Raw genomic sequence first — 22,952 nt, 5'->3', positions numbered from 1 at the left:
GCAGGGCAAAGAAGGCCTGCTGATGGAGGTGAATTGGCAGAACAGGCCAGGGGATGGCATAATGGGGGGAAGATGTCAGAGGTGTGAAGGGGTGGCTCCTGTCGCAGATGCCTTGCACCGGATGCTATCCCTCTAGTGCCAGCCAACACCTCCCCCCTTTTTCTCCTCAGCTGTCCTCAGCTCCTCAGCAGAACTGGTGGAGGTCTAAGGAGACCCATTGCCAGTTGAGGGGTTTATGGAGGTGTAAGGGAAAATATTTTCCCTTTCCCCACCCTACCATAGCACTTGGTGCTTCCCACTTTGATATGGTTCCATGCAATGATGGCAAAAACCATAGGATTGGGCTGTTAAACATCAAAATTATCTCCACACAATCTTTTCTGAGCACCCCTCAGGATAGAATCACACGCAGAATGTGTGATCCATCAATAGAGCCAGATACCTCATAACAATTGCTTCAGTGGTGGTATCTTGAGTGAGTGCTACTATGATTGTACGTGCCGCTGCCAGGTCGCTGCAGCTTGAGCTTCTGGCCTGGGATCATGCAGACTATCAAAATATAGCACCATGTTTAGAGACAGGTCAACTAACAATTAGTTACAAACTAATGAATTTGATTTATCAACTCATTCAAAGAAAAATCAACCATTCAACAACCATGTCGTAGAATAAAGGATATGTAGACATGTATGCATGATGGTTTTAACGTACAAACACAAGAAATTCTTGTACAGATAAACTGGAAAAGCATATTCACTTATTTTATGGCTGATTGCAGTTTGTGGGTGTGAGTGGTGCTGGAAGGGAGAGTCTCTCAGCAATGGATCGACCAGCACTGGAATTGAATATTGTGTGTTACTGATAGGTGTTATAAGATGAAAGTCTTTAGATAAATGTTAGTATACATCAGGCTGTCCAACATAAGGCCCACGGGATTCGGGGAGCCACTGTGAGATACAGGAAGCTGGACTAGATGGGCGTTTGGCCTGCTCCAGCCCGGGGCTCTTATGTTCTTGAATAAAATTTACTAGGAAAAAATTCCAGAAAAGGTCTTTGGATATGGAACTGAATCTCCCCTTTTAATGCCCCTCCCCCCAAATACTACCACTAAATTAATTTCACGGACCATGTCTTCTCTGAATTAGACAACATCAACTGGAGGGAGCATTGAAGCTTTTTGAGTTTTTCCATGAATGCCAAGAAGAGGAAGCCTGGCTCTCTGACAAAGGAAAATGGGTGAAAACGGCAGCCTTAGGGCGCGATCTCAGTCACATCACAGCCTCACTCCAAAGCCACAAGGTTAGTACTTTATTTTATTATGGTTATGTACTGATGATGATAATGATGATGTAATTACTATGAAAATATCAATATTCCTTGACCATTTGCGCAGCTTTTAGCCTTTCCAAAAAACACCCTTCCTATTAGAAGTGTTCACAATTCATGTTTTTGTTGTTCAACAAAAAGTACTATGAGTGTATTTGTCCAAGAGGACAGCAATGTTTAATATTAATATTAAATATTATTTGATAATCATCACAATTAATAAAGTGAAAATTGATTGGTAGTGAATGACTATGTAATATTTTAAAATGGAGAAGTCCTTCCAATGGCATAGCTAGAAGGGGTGCAAAGCACTAAGTTTTGCAGAGAGACTCACTGCGGCATGCCTTTCCCCCTCCCCTCCATTCATGTCTGTTTTGCTCCCACTGCCCAGATTGGCTCTGAAATTGAGAGGGAGGGGCCACTTGCATGCTGCGGTGAAGCTCCCTACAAAACTTAGTGGTTTGCACCCCCTCTAGCTATGCCACTGAGCCTTTCACATGCTGAATGGAAAGTGATCAGATCACCATTTATGAAAGCAGTAATAATTACATGCCTCCATTGCATAACATAATTTTTTCAGCACGGGCAGCAGCAGTTCACTTTCCTATCCCTCACCTCACTCCTTCCTCTGCAATCCCTTTATACAAAACAGGAAGTCCATTCTGACTGCTTCCATTCTCCTCCCTCCCTTCTGCCCCCAGGTAGCCCCAGTTTTTCTATGATATCCAATGTCATCTAGCTGTTGCTTTCCCCCAGTGCCACAGCAAGGGATCACTGTTTTCTAAGTTATTGAGCTGCTTAGGTTGTATCCAAGCAGCTTCTGTGTTTGTTTTCCTGATTTTGCAGCTGTACCTGCTTCAAAGCCCTGATCAAGCCCATTCATATGTTGGATGTTCACAACTCAAATGTCTGTATGTCAGGAACCTTATATAGTGTTGGCTTCCTGGCACCATCCTATCATTGTCTTTCTGGCATTCATTCTGTCTGCAGGCTCTACAAACAGAGTGTGAATCCCACCAAGTGATTTGCTCAAAGATTATGCGCAGGGGCTGGGAACTAAGTCAGAAAAACACTTCCAGCAGAAAGGAACTCCAGCAGCAGACCGACAATATTCAGAAATTGTGGCAGCAGCTCCGAGATGAGGTGACCAAGCGTAAAACCTGTCTGGAGGCCGCTGCGCTCATCAAACAGGTACTTTGGTTTGCTGTTACTTTGGGCAGTGGAAAGGATATTGTATTATCTCCATCTCAGGGTTACTCTAAGGTGAATCAAAATTTTGTTACCATCTTATCTCCTGAGCAACCTGGGAGAATAGGCAGCAAAGTAGTAGATGCATTTCAATGTAAGTAAGTGTAAAGTAATGCACATTGGGGTAAAAAAAAAAAAAATCAAAACTTCACATATAGACTAATGGGTTCTACAGCCCAATCCTGAGCTGCCCGCAGTGCGGGGCTGCCGCGGCACTGAAAATGGATGCTGTGGCATGCAACACACATCTAGGTAGCCAACGTTCATCCCCTTCCCCCAGGTAAGGAAAGTAGCCCCAATAGGCTACTCAATTCTACGGCAACCCTTGGGCTGATGCAGAATCAAATTGCTCCATGTTGGGCCACAAGGCCTAACATGGAGCTTAGAATCCGGTGGAGCTGAGCCCATCGGTCCCACCCTCCACCCGCCCCGCTCTCTCTCCCACCATACCTCTGCCTGCCCTCTGCCTGCAAATGGCCCCTAGGTTGAGTTTTCCCTCCCCTGGTCTAGAAAAAAGGTGCCTGAGGGGGAAGTGATTGAGATGTTCAAAATTATGCAGGGGAGAATAGAGTGAATAGAGGGATGCTCTTTTCCCTCTCACGCAGCATGAGAACCAGGAGGTATCCACTAAAATGGAGTGTTGGGAGAGTTAGGACAGACAAATAAAACATTTGTTTACCCAGCATGTAATTAGTCTGTGGAACTCTTTGCCACAGGATGTGGTAATAGCATCTGACATAGATGCCTTTAAAAGGGGATTAGACAAATGTCTGGAGGAAAAGTCCATCATGGGTTACAAGCCATGATGTATATGTGCAGCCTCCTGATTTTAGAAATGGGCTATGTCAGAATGCCAGTTGCAAGGGAGGGCACCAGGATGCAGGTCTCTTGTTGTTTTGTATGATCCCAAAGGCATCTGGTGGGCCACTGTGAGATACAGGAAGCTGGACTAGATGGGCCTTTGGCTTGATCCAGCTGGGCTGTTCTTATGAGCAGCATAAACAAATAGTACACATGATTTTCTAGTGTTGACTGTGATACTATTTTTTTTACCTTGTTAAATGTTTGTTAAATTCTTGGAGATTATGCACGTCTAGGTTTGATATCAACAATAATACTAATGTAAAAATAGAACCAGACTTTCTTGTAATTTTCAGGGAAACCATAGTTTTCATTCTGTGCAGTTAACTCTCTTAATGCAGTGTAGGGCATACCTCACAGGGAAATAGGAAGCGTTCCTCATTTTGTTGTACAATGTTCCCCTTCAGTACTTCGCTGACGTTGATGAGGCAGACTCCTGGCTGCGGGAACGGCAAACCCTCCTTGCCAGCAAGGATTATGGGAAGGATGAATCCAGCACAGAAGCTCTGTTGCATCGCCACTTTCGTCTGGAGAAAGAGATTGCTGCTTACTCTTCAGAAATCAGCCGCTTGGAAGAGCAGGCCCATTCCGTGATGCAGTTGGCTGCACCTGTGGTATAGTCCCCTCTTTAGTCATTATTGCTTTTTGTTATATATATCATTCTGGCCAAAATATGCTGATTCCATTTACTGGGACAGCCATTAGAACCTGACCCATTCACAATTTGATCCCTTAGTTCACACATAGCACCTTGTTTGGACCAAATAATCCTCTCCTATTAACCTTCAGGACCTGCAACCTCTGCTGATGTTTTTCCCTACATGTGTTTATTCCCTCTTCCACCTTGTATTGAAATGCATGTCAATATTACTGTGACTTCATTCCTTACATCTTTATTCAACTCCCTAGAACTGTTAATCCTGAATGAATGTGTCATTGCCCCATCACACTTGATTAGTGCTTAATTTATTAAATGATTTGCAATTTTAAAAACGTTTGTTAATATGTTGTATGCCACTTTGTGCTGCAACTTGTGGGAAAGGAGGAAGGTATCTATTAAAATAAAATAAAATGGGAGGGGCCCCTATTTTAAATCTATTTAGAAGCTCCTTGTTCTCGACTGGGGTGGGCAAACATGTTGGCAAAAGCGCCATGTCGTCTCTCGGACACTGTGTCCAGGGCCAGGGAAAGGAAAATACGGACCAAGCCAGAAATACATGGAGACGTAAGTTGTTCAGAGGCAATGGGGGCAGGGGTTAAAATAATGCCCAGGGAAAAGCAGAAAACACATAGAGACTATAAAAGGCCTTGCTCTCAGTTCGTAGCTCCTGTCTGGTGGTTGCAACCGGTTGCAGGCCAGCAAAGACTCCAATAGGCTCAGACAGACCAGAGGCTCATTGGAGATTGGGGGCTCCCTGCGGGCCAGATTGGGGGTCCCTGAGGGCAGCAATGGCCTGCAGGTTTGCCCACCCCATCCTAGACCAGTGCTTCCCAGACTTTTTAGCACTGGGACCCACTTTTAAAAATGACAATCTATCGCAACCTGCTAGACAAAAAAAAGAGATCTAGAAAGCAATAATATGTTATTTTTTAACTAATGAATTAGTAATTACTATTTGGATTACGATGCGTTGGCTTGGTCATGTTGTGAGAATGGATGATGGCCGGATCCCAAAGGATCTCCTCTATGGAGAACTCGTGCAAGGAAAGCGCCCTACAGGTAGACCACAGCTGCGATACAAGGACATCTGCAAGAGGGATCTGAAGGCCTTGGGAGTGGACCTCAACCGGTGGGAAACCCTGGCCACTGAGCGGCCCGCTTGGAGGCAGGCTGTGCAGCATGGCCTTTCCCAGTTTGAAGAGACACTTGGCCAACAGTCTGAGGCAAAGAGGCAAAGAAGGAAGGCCCATAGCCAGGGAGACAGACCAGGGACACACTACACTTGCTCCCAGTGTGGAAGAGATTGTCACTCCCGAATTAGCCTTTTCAGCCACACTAGACGCTGTGCCAGAACCACCATTCAGAGCACGATACCATAGTCTTCCAAGAATGAAGGTTGCCAACAGCCAGCTCCTAAGGCTACTAGGGACCTTATATATAGTAAGTGTGTGCAGACATTGGCTAGACTCTCCCTAGAAATGGAGTTTAAGGACTGTTCTCCCAAATCTTTACTTATTCCAGGGTACCAAGAAGGCTAAACTGGAGAGCAAGATGTGCAGGTAGGGACTTCCAAGCCAGACAAAAGTGAGTTCTTACGTGATCTACAGCATGCCAATTACAAGAGAAAATCAGAAAATGTGATATTTTAATTAGGAGATATGAACCACCATTCAGAGCGTGATACCATAGTCTTTCGAGACTGAAGGTTGCCAACAACAATGAAGATTATCTCATATCACAGGTTAGCATTCCAGCTAACAATTTTCTTCTGCAAACCAGGCAAGGGTCCTTGCAAAGGTTTTTTTTGTTTATTTCAAAAAAACTTTTTCATGCCCCACTGGTGGCTCCTGACCCACAGTTTAAGGAACACTGTTCTAAACATGTTGAAACTGGTTGATTTGAAAGGCCATATTTTCCAGAATATGCCCAGAGCACCCTCCTCTCCGACCAGATTGCAAGTGTCGAAAAATGTTTTTGCTAAACTGTGGTATGAAAGATTGGAGTCGAGATATGGGTGGAATCAAAGGTCAGGCAGTGGCTGAGGGTTGGCCAGGCGAGACCAATCTCTAAACCTTCAGTACTGGTGGCAGTGGTGACACCCAATATGCCATCAATTGGTAACTAGGGAGGAATCATGCCCACTGTAGAACCTCAAGATCTGGCACCAGCACTGGTTACTGGAACCTCTTTTTCTCATTGCAGTTCTTATACTGCCTTGTTTGATCATCAGCTGTTTTCAGATTGGACAGTCTCAAAAAATTGAAAATTGTCACAGACTGCAATCTCAATGAAAAACTTAAATTCTTGTGCACCTTGTCTTAACAGATGGTGTCAGTGCCAATGTCAAGCACCCCGGTCCTTGACAATGCGAACGAGAGAGTAACCAAAGCGCCGGCAAGTCATTCTGTGCCATGGACTTCTGCCAAAACTACATTCACAAGTCCATTTGGCACTGATCCTCACTTTGTTCCAGAAAATGTCTGGAAAACCCAGAATAAAGTTGGCTTATTGTATGAAAAACTACAGACCATGGCTGAGGTATGACGTGCTTCTTGTAGTATTGTGTGTGCATTTCCATGATTGAAGCCATCAATTACTGAAGCCATAATTTACAGAGCCACATTCAGACCTTTATGCTAGCCGGGCTCCCCATGTGGCAACTGACTGAACAGTCTTCAGGCACATGTGGGTAGTATTTGACTACTAGCTTTCTAGATTGTCCTTTTAAAATAATCCTACATGGCTTATTATTATTACTATGCAATTGAATATTTGCATGGTATTGAAGTAGTGTGACTGCAAGAGACTTGCAATTAATGGACTGGTACAAATCTCTGTTGTGCTGATGCTGCACATTTATGTTGGTCTGTGCAATTGTGAAAAGATCAGTCAAATATCAGATGCAAGGTAAGATCATGTAGATACAGTAAACATATTTTCATCCTGGGAAAGCAGAAAGGCACATGACCAGCGCCCTGCGCAATGCAACAGTCTTGATGCTTTGTTCCTAAATGTTATTAATCCTAAGGGCGCATTATACTGGCAGAACATGTGTTCCACTGCCGAAACTGCCGGCCACTGGCAGTGGGGTGGGTTCAGTGACAGTAGCACACACCAAATTCTGACCCCCTTCCTGGGCCTGATCCATCTGCATGAGTCAATGTGGACTTGTGTCATGTGACACAATGTGGAGCAGGTCCAGGTGAACCCATTGGGTTCACAGAGGCTTACTCTGGGGCAAGGGAACAAATGTTCCCTTACCCCGGGAAGGCCTCCTGAGGTCAAAACCTCCCCCCCCCCCATGCACATGGTGCGTTGGTGCTACTGCATTGCCATGTGAGGAATTGTGGTGGATTGGGCTGCCAGCTTGTGTTCTAAGATAAGAAAATATTTGCTTCTTCAGTTCAGAATAGTAGATTCCTAGTAGGAGTATGCACTGCTGAAACAGAGACGCCTGCGTTGGCTCGGTCATGTCGTGAGAATAGATGATGGGCGGATCCCAAAGGATCTCCTCTATGGTGAACTTGTGCAAGGAAAGCGCCCTACAGGTAGACCACAGCTGCGATACAAGGACATCTGCAAGAGGGATCTGAAGGCCTTAGGAGCGGACCTCAACAAGTGGGAAACCCTGGCCTCTGAGCGGCCCGCTTGGAGACAGGCTGTGCAGCATGGCCTTTCCCAGTTTGAAGAGACACTTGGCCAACAGTCTGAGGCAAAGAGGCAAAGAAGGAAGGCCCATAGCCAAGGAGACAGACCAGGGACAGACTGCACTTGCTCCCAGTGTGGAAGGGATTGTCACTCCCGAATTGGCCTTTTCAGCCACACTAGACGCTGTGCCAGAACCACCTTTCAGAGCGATACCATAGTCTTTCGAGACTGAAGGTTGCCAATACATAGTAGGAGTAGAACTGATAGAGAATAGCACATGGTAAGATACAAGTAAAAACATGTGGTGTTAACTTCCTTTATTGTCTGTATAACGTGGCATGCTGGGAGTTTGAACCATCATTCCCTAATTATTCTAACCAGAGCTACCATTTTAAGGCCCAACACCAATTTCAATGTGTCGGCATTCGGATTCATTTTGGCTGCAATCCTGGATGCACTTAAACTGTTTAAATCCCAAAAGCATTTAAACAGTTCAACCTTCGTCTCTCTTTCTTTGTCACTTTACCAGTTTGTTCATGTGTTTTGTATACATTTTAGGAGTGTCATTTTTACTTTCTCCCCAAAACATGGTTGTTCATTCAAACAACGTCCATTTTGCCTCCAAACAGCAAAGGAAGGAGGTACTAGAGGAGAGGATCCGACTTTACCAGTTCTACAGTTCCTGTGAAGAGTTTCAGTCTTGGATGGGTGACAAGGAGAAAATTTTCCGGACAATTCAGCCAAAAGCAGATAATGTGGAAGCCATGCAGCAGAAATACCAGGTTCTATTCCACCCTATATTTTCCCCAGTCTCCTCACTCAGAGCCTGTTTCCATGATTCTGAATTTACTTCTATATCTTATTTTGCCAGTGGAGAATTTCGGGTTTCTGTAGAGATAAGATTCTCATCAAAGGGTCTTGAATATACTCCTATATTATAGTGTACAATGACTAGTGAATGAACAAGGTGGTCAGCAAGGGTACGTGACTCTGTCCTCTGAAATTCTATTCTGATGTGAAATGACCCCATCCTCCAAGGAATTGCTGGAAGAAGTGACTTTTTCCCCATCCCTTCTGCACAAGGCAAGATGGAAAGGATATACTCCATCACAGGTTACAAACCGTGATGGGTGTGCGCAACCTCCTGATTTTAGGCTACATCTGAATGCCAGGTGCGAGGGAGTGGCAACATGATGCAGGTCTCTTGTTGTCTTGTGTGTTCCCTGAAGAATCTGGTGGGCCATTGTGAGATACAGGAAGATGGGCTAGATGGGCCTTTGGCCTAATCCAGTGGAGCTCTTCTTATGTAATTTCCTAATCAGGTGAAAGTCCAAAGGGGTTGGAGAAATAGCAGACTATAGGCTGCCAAGCCCATCCAGTTCTCAGTAAGGGCTCTACAATTCAGTGACTCCACCCACCCTAGAAAGCTGTTTAAGCTTAGCAAGTTGATGATTTGCAACTGAGTAGGAATTTTTACTCTTCATCTGATTGATCTTGGTGCTGGCTTCTTTGCTGGCTGTAGACTGTCGAATAGGTTGTGGTATTTTTAGCCGGGTTGGCTATTAAGAATTAAAAATAGGGATTAGTGTACAAATGGGAAAAAAGAAAACAGAATGGTCAACGGGGGGGATTTATCCAAAACAGATCTCTAGAAGCTGCTTGGTCCAGAGGTGCAGGCTGAGAACCCCTTGGACAAAGATTATGAAACCAACGTCCAAGATTGTTCAGCTCAAGAAGGGCAGTTTTCAGAACAATTCAGAACTTCCTTGGCCTAGATAAGCTGAGACTGTCAAATGATGGTCCTTTATTTCTTAACTTACCCCTCATATTTCCATTTTCAGAGTTTCTTAATGGAACTGGCTGCTGGGAAGAGCCAACTGGATGAGATCAACTACTTAGCAGATATGTTTTCTAAGAGCAGTCCTGGAAAACAAAATGAGATCCAAACCCGCCAGAAAGAGATCAACAAGAGGTAAATGGTGTTTCAGAAAGAGTAAAGAGGTGGCCCTGTCCTTGGCACTTTTTTGTTCAAGAGCAGATAGCACAGCATGAAATAAATGCACCTCTCATTAATACCAAGGGACGCATGAATGACATTTGGTGCATGCCTCTTTAAAAACACCAAAGTGTAGTGAAGGGAGGAGGCTTTCACTTCCGGGGTACAAATTGAAATGCTAAGACTTAGCTAAGACTTGCTATGCCTGCAGATTAATCTGTGAATAAAGTGCCTCTGCACATGTGTAGAGTTCCTTTCTCTCTCACTAACCAACCATAACTAGCCTCAGTTTCATCACCTTTATTTTTCTGCCCTTAGGTGGGGACGCCTGGAAGCCTTAAAGGAAGAGAAGGGCTCAGAGCTGATTGGTGTGGCCGATGTAAAGACCTTCCTTCAGGACTGCCAGGACACTCAAGCGCTCCTCCTGGATAAGTTGACCCATCTTGACGATTTTGGACACGGGGACAGGCCTGCGGTTCTGGAAGCAGAGAGGCGCAAGCTTACGGCCTTTGAAAGAGAAGTCTTAGTGCTGGATAGAAAAACTGAATACCTGAAAAGTGTAGCCAAATTGTAAGAAAACTAGCCCTTATCTACATTATAGCCTGCCCTGGGGAATCTAATTTCAAGCTTAAAGTATAAATATGGTGACAGAGATAGCTGCTTGCACTAGAACACATTTTACTCTAGTTAGGGCCCAATTCTATCCAACTTTCAAGTGCTGGTGCAGCTGCAATACCATCCCAAGGCAAGGAAACAAAAATTCCCTTATCTTGTGGAGGCCTCCATAACTACCCTTCCACCACAGGATGCAGTGCACACCCCATTGGCATGGCTACACCAGGGCTGGAAAGTTGGATAGGATTTGGCCCTTAGCTGGCGATGTCTCTGGTAGCTGTCATGGTTTAATTTGCCTTTTCAAAAATGTCTTCTGCCTAGACTGAATTGTTAGAGATTTGAATCTTCTTTGCCAGTGGAGCAAGAGTCATCCACAGTACTCATTTTTATTGGCCAGATTTAGGACTTACCATTATAGTCTAGTTTTATTTGGATATCCTTTTGTCATGAAACCAATTCCTAGAAATTACACAGGCACAACTCACTGGCACCCTTTTTGTGCACACAGGAATCACAGTGAGTCGTGGGATATTCTTACAGTCCAATCCTAACTAAGAGTTATGACAGTGGAACAAAGGTCCCTTTGTTGTAAATGGTCATACGGCAGCATGCGCAGGGCTCCACTAGCACCCACTTTGGGACCGCTGCCACAGATATGGTGGTGTTTGCAGCCCACTGCTGCTACTGACTACCCACAGGAATGCAGGCTAGGAAAATCTCTGGCACAGAACAATGGTGATCCTAGCCCCTGTACCGCCTGAACCTCAGGGTGCCGCCCCACTGCTGATTGCTGCTCTCCTGCCATCCGGAACCCTTCGGAGGGTCGCTTCTGGTTTTTAGGCCTCCCTGTCTCTCCAAAGACTCCCAGATGGCATGGCACACTAGGGCAGGGTTTCTGAAACTGTAAGTCGTGACCCACTTGGTGGGTCGCGACCTGATTGTGGGTGGGTCGTGAAGCTGCAACTGACAAGCTGATGGCAAATGAGCACAAAATGCATTAAAAACTATGGAAAGTGAAATGGAGTGACACCAAACGTTTTCTCTTGAGTAAATGACTGTGCCTTAGTCCATTGTGAAGGGTAGCCCGAGAGGAATCCAATGCCACCAAAATGGTCCCAATCCAATGAATGCAACCCCCCAAAAAACACCTCTCTCCCTCCAAGTTGATAAATGTATTGAGCCCTATGGAAAGTAAAACTAAGTCATACGGTCACATTTATTCGCGAGTAAGCAACTGTGCCTAGGCTGGTGTGGAAGTTCAGGCGAAGGGGAGTGCAAGTCTACCAGAATGGTCCTGATCATATGCATGTGGAGCTCAACAAGTGTTCCAGAAGGCAGCCCCCCCCCACCATAGTACAGAGAACCACTGCCCTAGGGCATTTGCCCCCCTCCCCCCGGCATACCACTAGCACAGAACCAAGGAGACCCATTTGAGCTTACCGCAGGGTAAGGGAATGAAGATTCCTTTACCATGAGAAGACCTCTGCAACTGTCCACCCACCATAGGATACAGAGTGTACTTTGTTGGTGCAGCTACATCAGCACGGTGGTTTAGTTAGGATTGGGCTGTAGGTCTATGTAACCTGTACAAGAAAATAATTCTCAGTACTCAAACCTATATCATGTTATACAATTTTTTCTAAGATGTTGGTTGTTTTTCTTAGCTAAAATATTAATGTAATAGAAAGAATAATGCATTTTCCTAAGTGCTAAAAGCATTTTACATATACAACCTCAATAATCCTTACAACCAACTTAGAGTAGACTAACATTATTACCCCATTGGTTAAGGGCCCAATCCTAACTAAAACCTCACATGGTGATGCAACGGTGCTGGTGAAGGACATTTTTCATCCCAAAGGGGATTTTTTGCTGATGGAAGTCTCTTTTGTTCCTTTGCCTGGAGTAAGCCCCAACAGCCACAATGGGTCAACTTGAACATGTGCCAGTGATGATCCATGCAGATGGATCAGACCCAGGAAAGGGGTCAGGATTCAGCATGCACTACAGCCGCTGAAACTGACCCCCTCCTGGGCCTAATCTGCCCACCCCTCACTCCCAGCTCCTCTCCATTCCTTTCTCCTCCCATTTTGTTCAACCTTCCTGCCCTCCCCTGCCCCGTTCCACCCCTTGAACCAGGCTTATCTGCTCTGGCAGGGCTCCATCACTATGCTGGCACAGGTGGAAAGGCTCTAGCCTTCCTGTTAGCAAGCCGGCTCTTTGCACTGCCACAAAACGCTGTATAGCACTTCTGTGACAGCCAGCACTGGTGGACATAGTAAATTGTACTGGACTGTAAGAGACAGGAGATTACCTATGAGCTCCCAGTGATTTTTTGACTGAGGTGAGATTTAAACTGGTGATTTTGTGGCTCAGGTTGGCTCTTGCTCTTATGCTACACCAGCACTTGTTTGACTGCATGCATCGAAGAACTGAATAAACATCTATGTGGACATGATTTTAGACTGAAAAATTGAACTCCCCAAATGAATTTTCCAGCGTTCATTCAGTTCAGGAACTGTAATGTACATCCTACAGAGCATCTCAGCTGACCTTCTCTTAATGGAATCTGTTTGAAATTGTAATAAACTAGTTCTGAGCCTAACACTCATTTTGGAATGTGCTTTGGCATCATTATACAGGATCAAGGATACCAACCCCACAGAGAGCAAGGCCATAAAAGAGCAGGTGAAAGACATGGAGGAGCTGCTGTCTACACTGACGTCAAAGGCAGGTGAGAAGGAGGCGGCTTTGCAAGCAGCACAGGACCAACAGGCCTTTCTGCAAGACAGCCGTAGATTCCTGCTGTGGGCAGATGCCATGAAGGAGAAGATGACCAGCAAGGAGAGGGGGGTAGATGTGGCCTCTGCAGAGCAACTGTTGAAAGGTCACCAGGACTTGCTGAAGGAGATGCGCAGCCAGAACAGCAGGTAAAGTATGAAAGGAAGGTGGAACACCAATAAGAATTGCCACGGCTAACCCTGGAAATCTTCAAGGGAATGTAGGATGTCTGTGGATGCCATTTTTTGCACGATGAGAGACAGAGCTTTAAAAGAGTGTAGGAAGCAGAAAACCCAGGTCTCAGCATGTTTGGCAGCCAAATATCTCCAGTGGTGCTTACTTATAATTAGGTCTGCATATGGGATCAAGTGCTATTCTTCTAGTAAGGAGGGAGCAGCACCTGATAATAAGTTTCAGTGCTTGTCCTTAGTAAATAGATGCTATGTGAGTTTATTAGAAACCTGAATTGCATTTACAGAGGTCACTACATAATTAAAGTCAGATCCATAAGCAAAATAGCACCGAACATCAGAAGCAATTAAGTATGCTTCTTATGTCATCATCATAATTCAAATTCCAGAGCTTTTATAGTATGGTATTTTTATCAAACACTTGTTTTTTCCAAACATTATGTATTTGGATTTTATGCTTACTTCTTTTGTATTTGCCCAAGTTCTCCAAATAGAAAACAGAGAACTGAGAAAGAACATAAGAACAGCCCCACTGGATCAGGCCATAGGCCCATCTAGTCCAGCTTCCTGTATCTCACAGCAGCCCACCAAATGCCCCAAGGAGCACACCAGATAACAAGAGACCTGCATCCTGGTGCCCTCCCTTTGCACTGGCATTCTGACATAGCCCATTTCTAAAATCAGGAGGTTGTGCATACACATCATGGCTTGTACCCCGTAATGGATTTTTCCTCCAGAAACTTGTCCAATCCCCTTTTAAAGGCATCCGGGCCAGACGCCATCACCACATCCTGTGGCAAGGAGTTCCACAGACCAACCACACGCTGAGTGGTTGGGTGATGGGCCAAGAACATCAGGACATTTGATGGGTCACCAAAGTAGCTTGTTTCTAAATAAATAGTTATTGCTTGGATGGAAGAGGGCTGGAATTTCCTCGTGAGGATAATCCATGACATTTTATGGAACTGTTGGCAGGTTTAACCATCTGCAAGAACTGGGTCAGAAGATCATGGATGGCCCATCCAGCACCAGGGATCTGGAGGTCTGTGAGAACATACATCACCTCACTCATGAAAAGAGTGAGCTGGAGGAGTTGTGGGCAAAGCAACGACAGAAGCTCCAGGAGGATGTAGAATTACAGAAGTTCAACAGAGAAGTTGACTCTATCCATGCAGCACTCTCCAGCCATGAGGCCTTTCTCCAAACTGATAATCTTGGGGTAAGTACTGGAACTTCCTTTTGGGTAGGTAGTTATTTGCTTTACTTTGAATGCAATCCTAAGATTGCTATGGGCCAGCGTATGTCCCTTATGCTGGCTCAGGAGTGTTGCAGACATGCCATAAGGCATGTCTGTGATGACTCGGGAGCAGGCTGTGCCAGCAGAAGGATGCGTGCCAGCCTGTTCCTGCCAGATCCAGCGGTGGAAGGCATAAGGAAGTGCCACTTGGGGAGGTCGGCACTGGGGCTAGGGAGGGTCGGGGGCAGATGTTTGGGGGGCATTTTGGGGTGGGAGAAGGGTGGGCGGTGGGTAGGTGTTGGGTGGCCCAGGCCTGGGGGGGTAGAACCAGACTCTGGCACTTAGGCCGGATCCTAACTCCCCTCCCAAGCAGCCTGGCGTTACACCAGGCTGCTTGGATCTATGCCAGTGATTTAGCTGGCGCAGATCCAAGTAGCCCCATTGAGGTGGCTGGGGCATTACTCATTAAGTCCCCTTTCTCCAAGTCGCACCAGGTCCACCTCCAACCCTGCATTGGTTACAGCACAGGCCAATTGGTCTACCTGTTACCAACACAGGTTAGGATTGGGCTGCCCGCTGCCTGCAAAGAATATGCTGAAGAAAATGCAGAAGAAAATGCTCTCTTCTGAAATACTATAGGAATGCTACATTTGTGATGTGGTATGCCATTAAGGTTTCCTTCTCCCTCTGCAGGACCATGTGGATTCTGTTCGGAGCCTATTGAAGCGGCATGAGGATTTTGAACGAGTGTTGCTGGTGCTGAAACACCGAGTAAATGCGATCAATGAACATGGAGAGCAGCTATCAGAAAAGGGACATTTTGCATCTGATACGTATGTATTCGGGCATTGGAACAGAATGGAGAAAAGGGGAAGAGACCGGAGGCATAAGAAACATATTTAAGCCTCTTTGGCTTTTTTGTGTGTGTCATGTATGAATGCTGTTGTTGTTAATAATAATAATAATAATAACTTTATTTTTACCCCGCCTTTCTCCCCGAAGGGATTTAAGGTGACTTACACAGGTTAAAACAGATTAAAAACATAATTTAAAAACAAATAAAAGCATATTAACACATTAACACATATCATAAAAACAGCAGTCAGATAAAAAGTAGTCAGGTAACAAGAGCATATTCTTTCATGTGAATGACCCACAGTTTGGGAAACACTGGTATAGTTCACTTAGTATATAGTAACCTTGGCCTATGAAAATAGACCTAAATGTATTATTAGATTGATAGTTGATGAATTGTCTGTAAGTAGTTCCTTTAAGTGAAAACAATGAGATGCAGTGTCTGTTTTAGGTGTGGAATTCCTAGTAAAGGGAGTTTATACAACTTTTGCCTTTGTTCTCTTGCTAGGAAAAATTCATCTTTGAGTGTGCAGCAGAGAAAATTTAGACTCTGTTGGAGCCAGATAGTCAGCTAGCATCAAGCATACTATAATCAGACCATAAGCCCATGTGCATTGTTGAAGCCACGCAGATATGTCCTGTAAGCTAGTGTGCTTGTGAGAAAAGCCTTCCGGATCCTAAGACTGCATTTTGGAAAAATTAAACTTTTTGTGGGTTCCATTACAGGATTGAGGACAGAATGACTGCCTTACGAGACAGATGGAAGTCGCTAATAATTAATAATGAACGGAGAAAGAAGAGGCTGCTGGCATCTCTTCTGTTACAGGTTAGTGGGTGATGGATCACAATCCGTCTGCCAAAAATCTGAGTTTGCTATACTGGGTTGTGCCTTCTTCAGCCAAACATCCCCAGCCTAGTTCAAGTTAGCTTTGATTCAGTGATATTTTAAGACACTGTCCTGTTAACCACCTTCAGCATCTGCTCCAGTTAAACATCCCCAACATACTGGCCAATTATGTTGTAATGGCCAATTCAATTAAATGTATGTACATATTTAACGTATTTATATGAAATATTTATACAAAATGCATCTATTTTCTTGTATATATTACTGAGATATTTTGCTGTAAAGATAGAGTTCAGACCTAGCACAGCATAATGGGGTTCCCAGTCCTTCCACCCAAGCAGTGCCATCACAAGGGTTTGTGTTACCTGGTGCGGGAGGCCAGCACGTCACCGCTATGATGCAGTGGGCGTGGCAACACCCCAGGTGGTGGGCATGGTGTTGTACCATTGCTGTGCCCCTGTTCTTTTTTGACTATAACTTCTGAAAGAATAGAGATATTTCAATGTGGTTTGTTTCATTGCATTGTGCATGATGCACAATGTGGTGTAGTGATGTCACCCCCCCCCCCGTGTGTGTCACCCAGTGTGGTTCACCCTCACCCCTAGTGATGCACTGCACCCAGAGCTCCACAGACCTGCTTGCCAGATTGCAAATGGCAAGTATCCTTCCTTCAGGATAATCATGAATTGCAGAGAATTTGCATTGCCCTTTGGGAGTGCCTAAGGACCCAATCCTATCCAACTTTTCTGCACCAGTGCAGCCACAATACAGCCCTGAGGTAAGGGAATAAATGTTCCCATACGTTGAAGAGGCTTCCAAGACGGCCTTCCCAACACCAGAAGCAGTGCATACCCCACTGTCAGAGCAGCACCGGCTCTAGAAAATTGGATAGCATTGGGCCCTAACTCTACATATTTGGGAGAAATAGATTTGTCTCCCTCTGGGATGACACAACTTCAGAATGCAGGTGGGAGATCACATATTTGCTCCAAAACAGTCTGCTGCATGTAGAATGAGCATGCCAGGAGCATAGCAGGGTTAGAATCCTGCTCAATGATATGCTTGCTTTACATGGAATTGAATTTTTTGATGTGGAGGAACATCACTCTCCAGTGTTTTAAAAGATTCTATTCCTTAAAAATACGTCTACATGGTTTATATTTATATTTACGTACATCTGCATTTTGCACAGGCATTAAATAGGAATTACATGCTGGAAATTTAGTAGGAGACTTTAAAAAAACCCAATGTCTATCAAAAAGATGTGCTTTAGATCAGAGGCATCAAACATTTCATAGTGGGCCTAATAATAATAATAATAGTGCCTGCTGAGGGCTGGAAGTGTCATTAAGCAGGAAGTTATGTCATTAAGCAGATAATGGCCAGAAATAAGCATTTTGCTCTCATGTAGGAGCCCATTAGCTTCAAATGACAGAAGAGAAAATATGTAAATCTGTATCATATTTTCAGGGTATGGGAGAGGCCAAATATCATGCAGGCTTCCTTTTCAGCAGCACTGCTTCTGCTGAGGTGTCACTTTGCAGTTCAGCAGCTGAGAGGTGCTTTGCAAAGTGATACCACTACAGAAGTGGCGCTGCTAAGAGGGTGGCCCACCTGATAATTGGGCTCTCCAGCATCCCTCTCTCACCCCTCTTGGTATGCCACTAGCATTCCTTGCCTTCTGAGTCCTCCTTCCACCTCTCCCTCCCACAGACTAGGCAGAAACATTACTGCTGAAAAGGCAAGACTGGGAGAGCCCAATTTTCATGGGGGCTGGATAAAGAGCTTATGTTTGCACCTCTGCTTTAGAGTAACCTGAATGTTTTTATCAGTCCAAGTTCTTAAGTGTTTGCCTGACATTGTCTTTTATAGTCACCGCACCAGTCACCCATTCTTTCCGAGCAAGAAAGGGCATCTGGTAGGGGTTCGCCTAATCTGACTAAAGAAGTCAAGTCCGTTTCCATTGGAGAATTCTGTTCTTTGCCATCCTAGGAGTTCAATCATGACACTGCAGAGCTTTTGATTTGGATGGAAGAGAAATACAAGATCGCATCAGATGAGTCCTACCGTGACCCAAGCAATATCCTACGCAAGCTGAAAAAGCATGAGGCTGCAGAACAGGAAATGTTGGCCAATAAGAAGCATTTTCTGGAACTGATGGTGGTAAGGCTGCTGGTCTCACAGGGCCATAGCATGAGTCGGCAGAGTGGTCAACACGTGACTGATCACTTTTCAACAGTTTCTTGTTTGGTTAGAAAATTTCATAAGTAATTGTAACAATCCCATGTAAATCGCTGAACTCTTAATAGCAAAGAAGCAGGTTTACGTTTGTATCTACATTGCACCATACTGACTGACAGCCCAATCCTATGCATGTCTACTCAGAAGTAAGTCCCATTAGAGTCAGTGGGGCTTACTCTCAGGAAAGCGTGCATAGGATTGGGCTGTGAGCCTGGAAGTTTGCACAGTATTAGGATTCTTGAAAACCTTCATTTTCATTTTTTTTCTTGATGCAAGTTTCTAATGCTAATATTGTCTTGAGGGTACATAGACAATTTTCTACAGAAACTCACACTAGGCTTCCACTAATCAAAGGATTGTGCCTCAATTACTTCAGTGTATTAAATGCTTGATTGTTGGTGATATCACTGAAGATTTGTGTGGTGGTAGAAGATCAAAAGGGACTTTTAAGGACAAAGGATAGTCTAGTGTCATAGTGTTACAGGTAGGGATGTGCTAAAGCTCTTGAGAAATTTTATATGGCTTTCAGCAACATGGTCAGTTTCCATCCTTCAGAAATTCTCAGAAGTCTTTTTCTTGGATGGAAGCTTGACGTTTGCTTCGAATTTCACTTTTTTGAATTTTGGTGCCAACTGCCTTGAGGAATGTTGCATATTGTTCCTAGGAAGAGCGATCTAGGAGAGTATCCAAGACATGCAGTCATTGAAGGAAGGTGAGGCAGAGCCTCACCTGAATACCCGAACCACCTTGTCCCGAGTTTCCAGATATGACTGAGGATGTTCTGTGATCGTGTCCAGGAAGCTTTCTGATGCCTGCAGAGGCTAAGCATGGCTTCTCCGGGCTTCAGAAAGCCCTCAGAGGTGTTTTAAAAGCTCTTCCAGTTTTTGGCAAAAACCGGAAGTGCTTTTAAAATACTTGGGGGGGAGTTTGTATGTATCCATTTTATGTGTAGCAAACTGTGTGTACCCTTTGTATGAATGGTTTAGGGTTGAGCTACTTTTGGATAAGGTAGTGCAGAAAACATCTGATGGGATGCAGAGTGATACTAATAATAGCTTTTGCTGTACCACATTGCTTTGAAATCAGCGTTGAAGCAATCAAGAGATTATATTTTATGCAAATACACTAACTGTACATCTTCAGGCTGGGAATCAACTGGTTCAGGATGACCACTATGCTGCAGATTCCATCCAAGACAAAATGTCAGAGCTAAAGAAAAAATGGGAGGCCCTCTACAGCAAGATGATGGAGCGGGGAGACAAACTGAGACAGGCTGGACAGCAAGAGCAACTCATGGAACTTCTTGAGGTCAGGGGCATGTTCTGTTTCCATTGAGAAGGCTAGAACTGGGCTGAGATGCCATCGCATTTCATTAACAAATAAAAAAATAGAAGAGCACTAATTTAAGGTAATCAACAGATGAAAGATTATTTGATTCTAAAACTAGCAATGAAGATGGGAAGATGGCAGAAAGAGCATTCAGATGGCTGATGAACAAGTAAAAACAATATTAGCCATTGCTAATATTGAAATCAAGAGCTTAGACCAGGCTTGGAGGTGTGACTCTGATGAAGGTATGTGAACTACTGGAGTCACTATCACACACCAATTTCCAAGGTGAAAGGAAATTGATATTTAATGGCCAAATCCAATGGGCCCGTTACAACAGCGGACATTCTCTTCTGCTGTCCTAACTGCAGCAGCGACATCACAAAGTTGCACTGCTGCATGGAGTCTGGCTCTGACCTAGGTGCCTTTAAAAGGGGATTGGGCATATTAATGGATGGAAGTCCATCACAGGTTACAAGCCATGATGGGAATACACTTCATTCTGGTTTTAGAAGTAAGCTATCTCCAGATGCAAGGGAGTGGCAACATGATACGAGTCCCTGAGGCATCTGGTGGGCCACTGGAAGCTGGATTAGATGGGCCTTTGGCCTGATCCAGCAGGGCTCTTATGTTGTTATACCTGCTACTCTTGAAACTCACAGATTGCCCTGACCCTGCCAAGGTAAGAATGATGGTTGGGGGGGGGGGGCGTTCTGTGGGCAGGGAGAGGGTGTTCCTAGGCAGATTGGAAGAGGAAAGAAGTCATGTTGGGGGAGAAAGGCGGGTGTATCCAAGCATTTGCACTGGGAAGCTATCCTCTCCAGGGCCTCCCAGCACACTCTGTTTTTCTCCTCAGACTTGTACCAGCTATACAGCTGGTACAGATCCAAAGAGAGACACATAAGCAATTGAGGGGCTTCTCCTTTATGAAGGGATATGGAAAAATATTTTTCCCTTGCCTCTCCCAAGCATCGTGTCCCCTCCCCCACCAATAGCATACAGCACTGCCTGTTTTGGTGTGCCTATATGCTGTAGCATGAGAGTCAGTAGGACTGGACAGTTAATGTTATGAATTTTTTACAGAAAACAATAGAGAAGTGGTGCTATCTTTTTAAAAGCATGCGCTTGGACAATCTTTTTCTGACTGGACAGAATAGGAGAAGCCCTATGTAATAAAATCTCAATCAAGTTGAGATTTAGTATTAATTGCTGATTTCATTTGTAATCTCCTTTTCCAAGGTAGGACTGTCAAAATAGCTAACAATAAAATTATATTAAAATGTCATTCAAAGATTTTGAATGCCCCCAAGTTGAAGGCTACATCGTAGTATCACCACCAGCAATGCTATCATAGTAATTTGATGCTATCTAATGGTTCTATGAGACAGTAAAATGGTTAGCATTTTTCTGACTTTTAGGAGACAGCTAGCTAGATGCATCTCCCATTACAGAGAGCTCCAGAGCTGGGGGCTTCTTCGTGTACTTGTAAATGTGTCTCCTATTCAAAGAAGAACACTTTTCAAGCAAACTTTCCTCTGAAGATCCCAGGTGAGTGAGAGAGTATATGGGATTCTGTTTCAGAAAGTGATGCTTTGCTGAGGTGACACATTTTGGAAGAAATTATTGTGACAGGTTGGCTTAGAACCAGACCCTAAGACGTGCTGCATCAGGAAGTAGATGTTAAAGACAAGCCATGCTGACAGGCTGCTTAATTTCACCAGTGTAGCAGAGTCTTTATATCAGAGGAAGGATAGAGGAAGGTGAGTAATCCTCACTATATGTGGCCTCTGATAACATTTCCCCTTTAGGATGCTGATGAGAAGATAGAGAAGATTGAGAAAGTTCTTCGAGATGCAGAGTTGGGTCATGATTTGCGTTCTAGTCGCAATTTGCAAAAGGAGCACAGTCAGTTGGAAAACGAGATGCAGGGCTTGGCTGAGAAAATGAGCTCCATTGTGCTGCATGCAAAGACGATGGCCACAAATCATTTTGATAGCGAGAGGATTTTGGATGAGACACAGAAGTATCTGGAAAGGTATGTTGCTCTCGCTTTTGGGGAAGAGGACCTTATCTTGCATGGGCTTTTGTTTTCCTGTCCTTTAGGAGTCGCATCTCACGTAGCTAAACACAGCCTGGTAGTTACTGCTGCTCCTTCCACAGAACTCTGAAGGCTACTGTAAAGGAACCATAAAAGAAAATGTAGGGAGATAATAATGCATCTGTGTGGTCCATGGCAAGCTGACAGCAGAAGTACTGGAGAGGGAGGCAGGAATAGAGACCTGGCCGTATGCCAGAAACAAACCCACAAATCGTCTACCTTCAGTCTGCCACACATTTTCTGTGCCTTTACCACTTCATCTTTGCCACAGGTTGGCCACTTGTGTGCTAAAAAGTAAGGACAAAAGTAGTTCACAGCAGTGCAGAAAACAAGGTACAGTAAGTGCATCAACAATATATCAAATTGGGAGGAGGATACAAATTAGGAAGAGGAGATATTTCACTGCAAGTTGAATTGTTGATCTCCACTTTGTTGCCCACCCTAAAACTTGATAATATTGGATAAGATTGAATTGGATAAGATTATTGAGAGGATCCTGTGATTTTTTGAGCTGGTTCTGTGAACGCAGCAAATTGTTTTAACATTGTGTTTTCAGGTTTGATTCTCTCCAGGAGCCTCTTACTGAGCGAGGCCAGCTGCTGCATGCAAGAGTAGAACTGTACCAGTTCTACCATTACTATGACATGGAAATGAAGTGGATTAATGAACGACTGCCTGTTGCCAACTCCACAAACCAAGGCAAGTCCTTGGATGTGGCTCAAAACTTGCTACAGAAGCACAAGGTAACTTCTGCAATTCCAATACCCCTGTGATAGGTGGCGCCATGAGTTTATAATGTGGGTCCAGGTGATCATTTTTACTATGGTTTAGAATGGTACATGATCATGAATATGTCTGGGAAAGCAGTAGGCTTGCATTTCCCACTCCTTTCCTCTCCACCTCCTTGTGCCAGAGGAAGAGATTGAAAGCTTCAGCTTTTGATTTTAAACTAACCACAGATCCACGTACCACAAAAGCTCTGAAAGCAGAGGTTAGTTTTAACTGCGACTTGTTTAAA

At 44.4% G+C, this 22,952-nt stretch overlaps 1 protein-coding gene across 1 annotated transcript in view; it reads left to right on the top strand.

The window, feature by feature from the left end:
- The window catches only part of SPTBN5 (spectrin beta, non-erythrocytic 5), a 137,645-nt gene that overhangs the window by 27,980 nt on the left and 86,713 nt on the right, over nucleotides 1–22,952 (top strand). Inside the window, exons 10-24 of the mRNA XM_066614727.1 lie at nucleotides 1,146–1,299; nucleotides 2,317–2,517; nucleotides 3,843–4,049; nucleotides 6,422–6,634; nucleotides 8,374–8,526; nucleotides 9,586–9,716; nucleotides 10,059–10,310; nucleotides 12,998–13,285; nucleotides 14,303–14,546; nucleotides 15,258–15,397; nucleotides 16,146–16,245; nucleotides 18,259–18,429; nucleotides 19,651–19,815; nucleotides 21,645–21,871; nucleotides 22,491–22,677. Of these exons, the coding sequence (XP_066470824.1) occupies nucleotides 1,146–1,299; nucleotides 2,317–2,517; nucleotides 3,843–4,049; nucleotides 6,422–6,634; nucleotides 8,374–8,526; nucleotides 9,586–9,716; nucleotides 10,059–10,310; nucleotides 12,998–13,285; nucleotides 14,303–14,546; nucleotides 15,258–15,397; nucleotides 16,146–16,245; nucleotides 18,259–18,429; nucleotides 19,651–19,815; nucleotides 21,645–21,871; nucleotides 22,491–22,677 (2,833 nt within the window). The remainder of the gene's footprint in view (nucleotides 1–1,145; nucleotides 1,300–2,316; nucleotides 2,518–3,842; nucleotides 4,050–6,421; nucleotides 6,635–8,373; nucleotides 8,527–9,585; nucleotides 9,717–10,058; nucleotides 10,311–12,997; nucleotides 13,286–14,302; nucleotides 14,547–15,257; nucleotides 15,398–16,145; nucleotides 16,246–18,258; nucleotides 18,430–19,650; nucleotides 19,816–21,644; nucleotides 21,872–22,490; nucleotides 22,678–22,952) is intronic.

Source organism: Tiliqua scincoides, chromosome 1 (assembly GCF_035046505.1).
Source record: "Tiliqua scincoides isolate rTilSci1 chromosome 1, rTilSci1.hap2, whole genome shotgun sequence".
NCBI classification, from domain to species: Eukaryota; Metazoa; Chordata; class Lepidosauria; order Squamata; family Scincidae; genus Tiliqua; species Tiliqua scincoides.
This window is presented reverse-complemented; position numbering and strand designations above follow the sequence as displayed.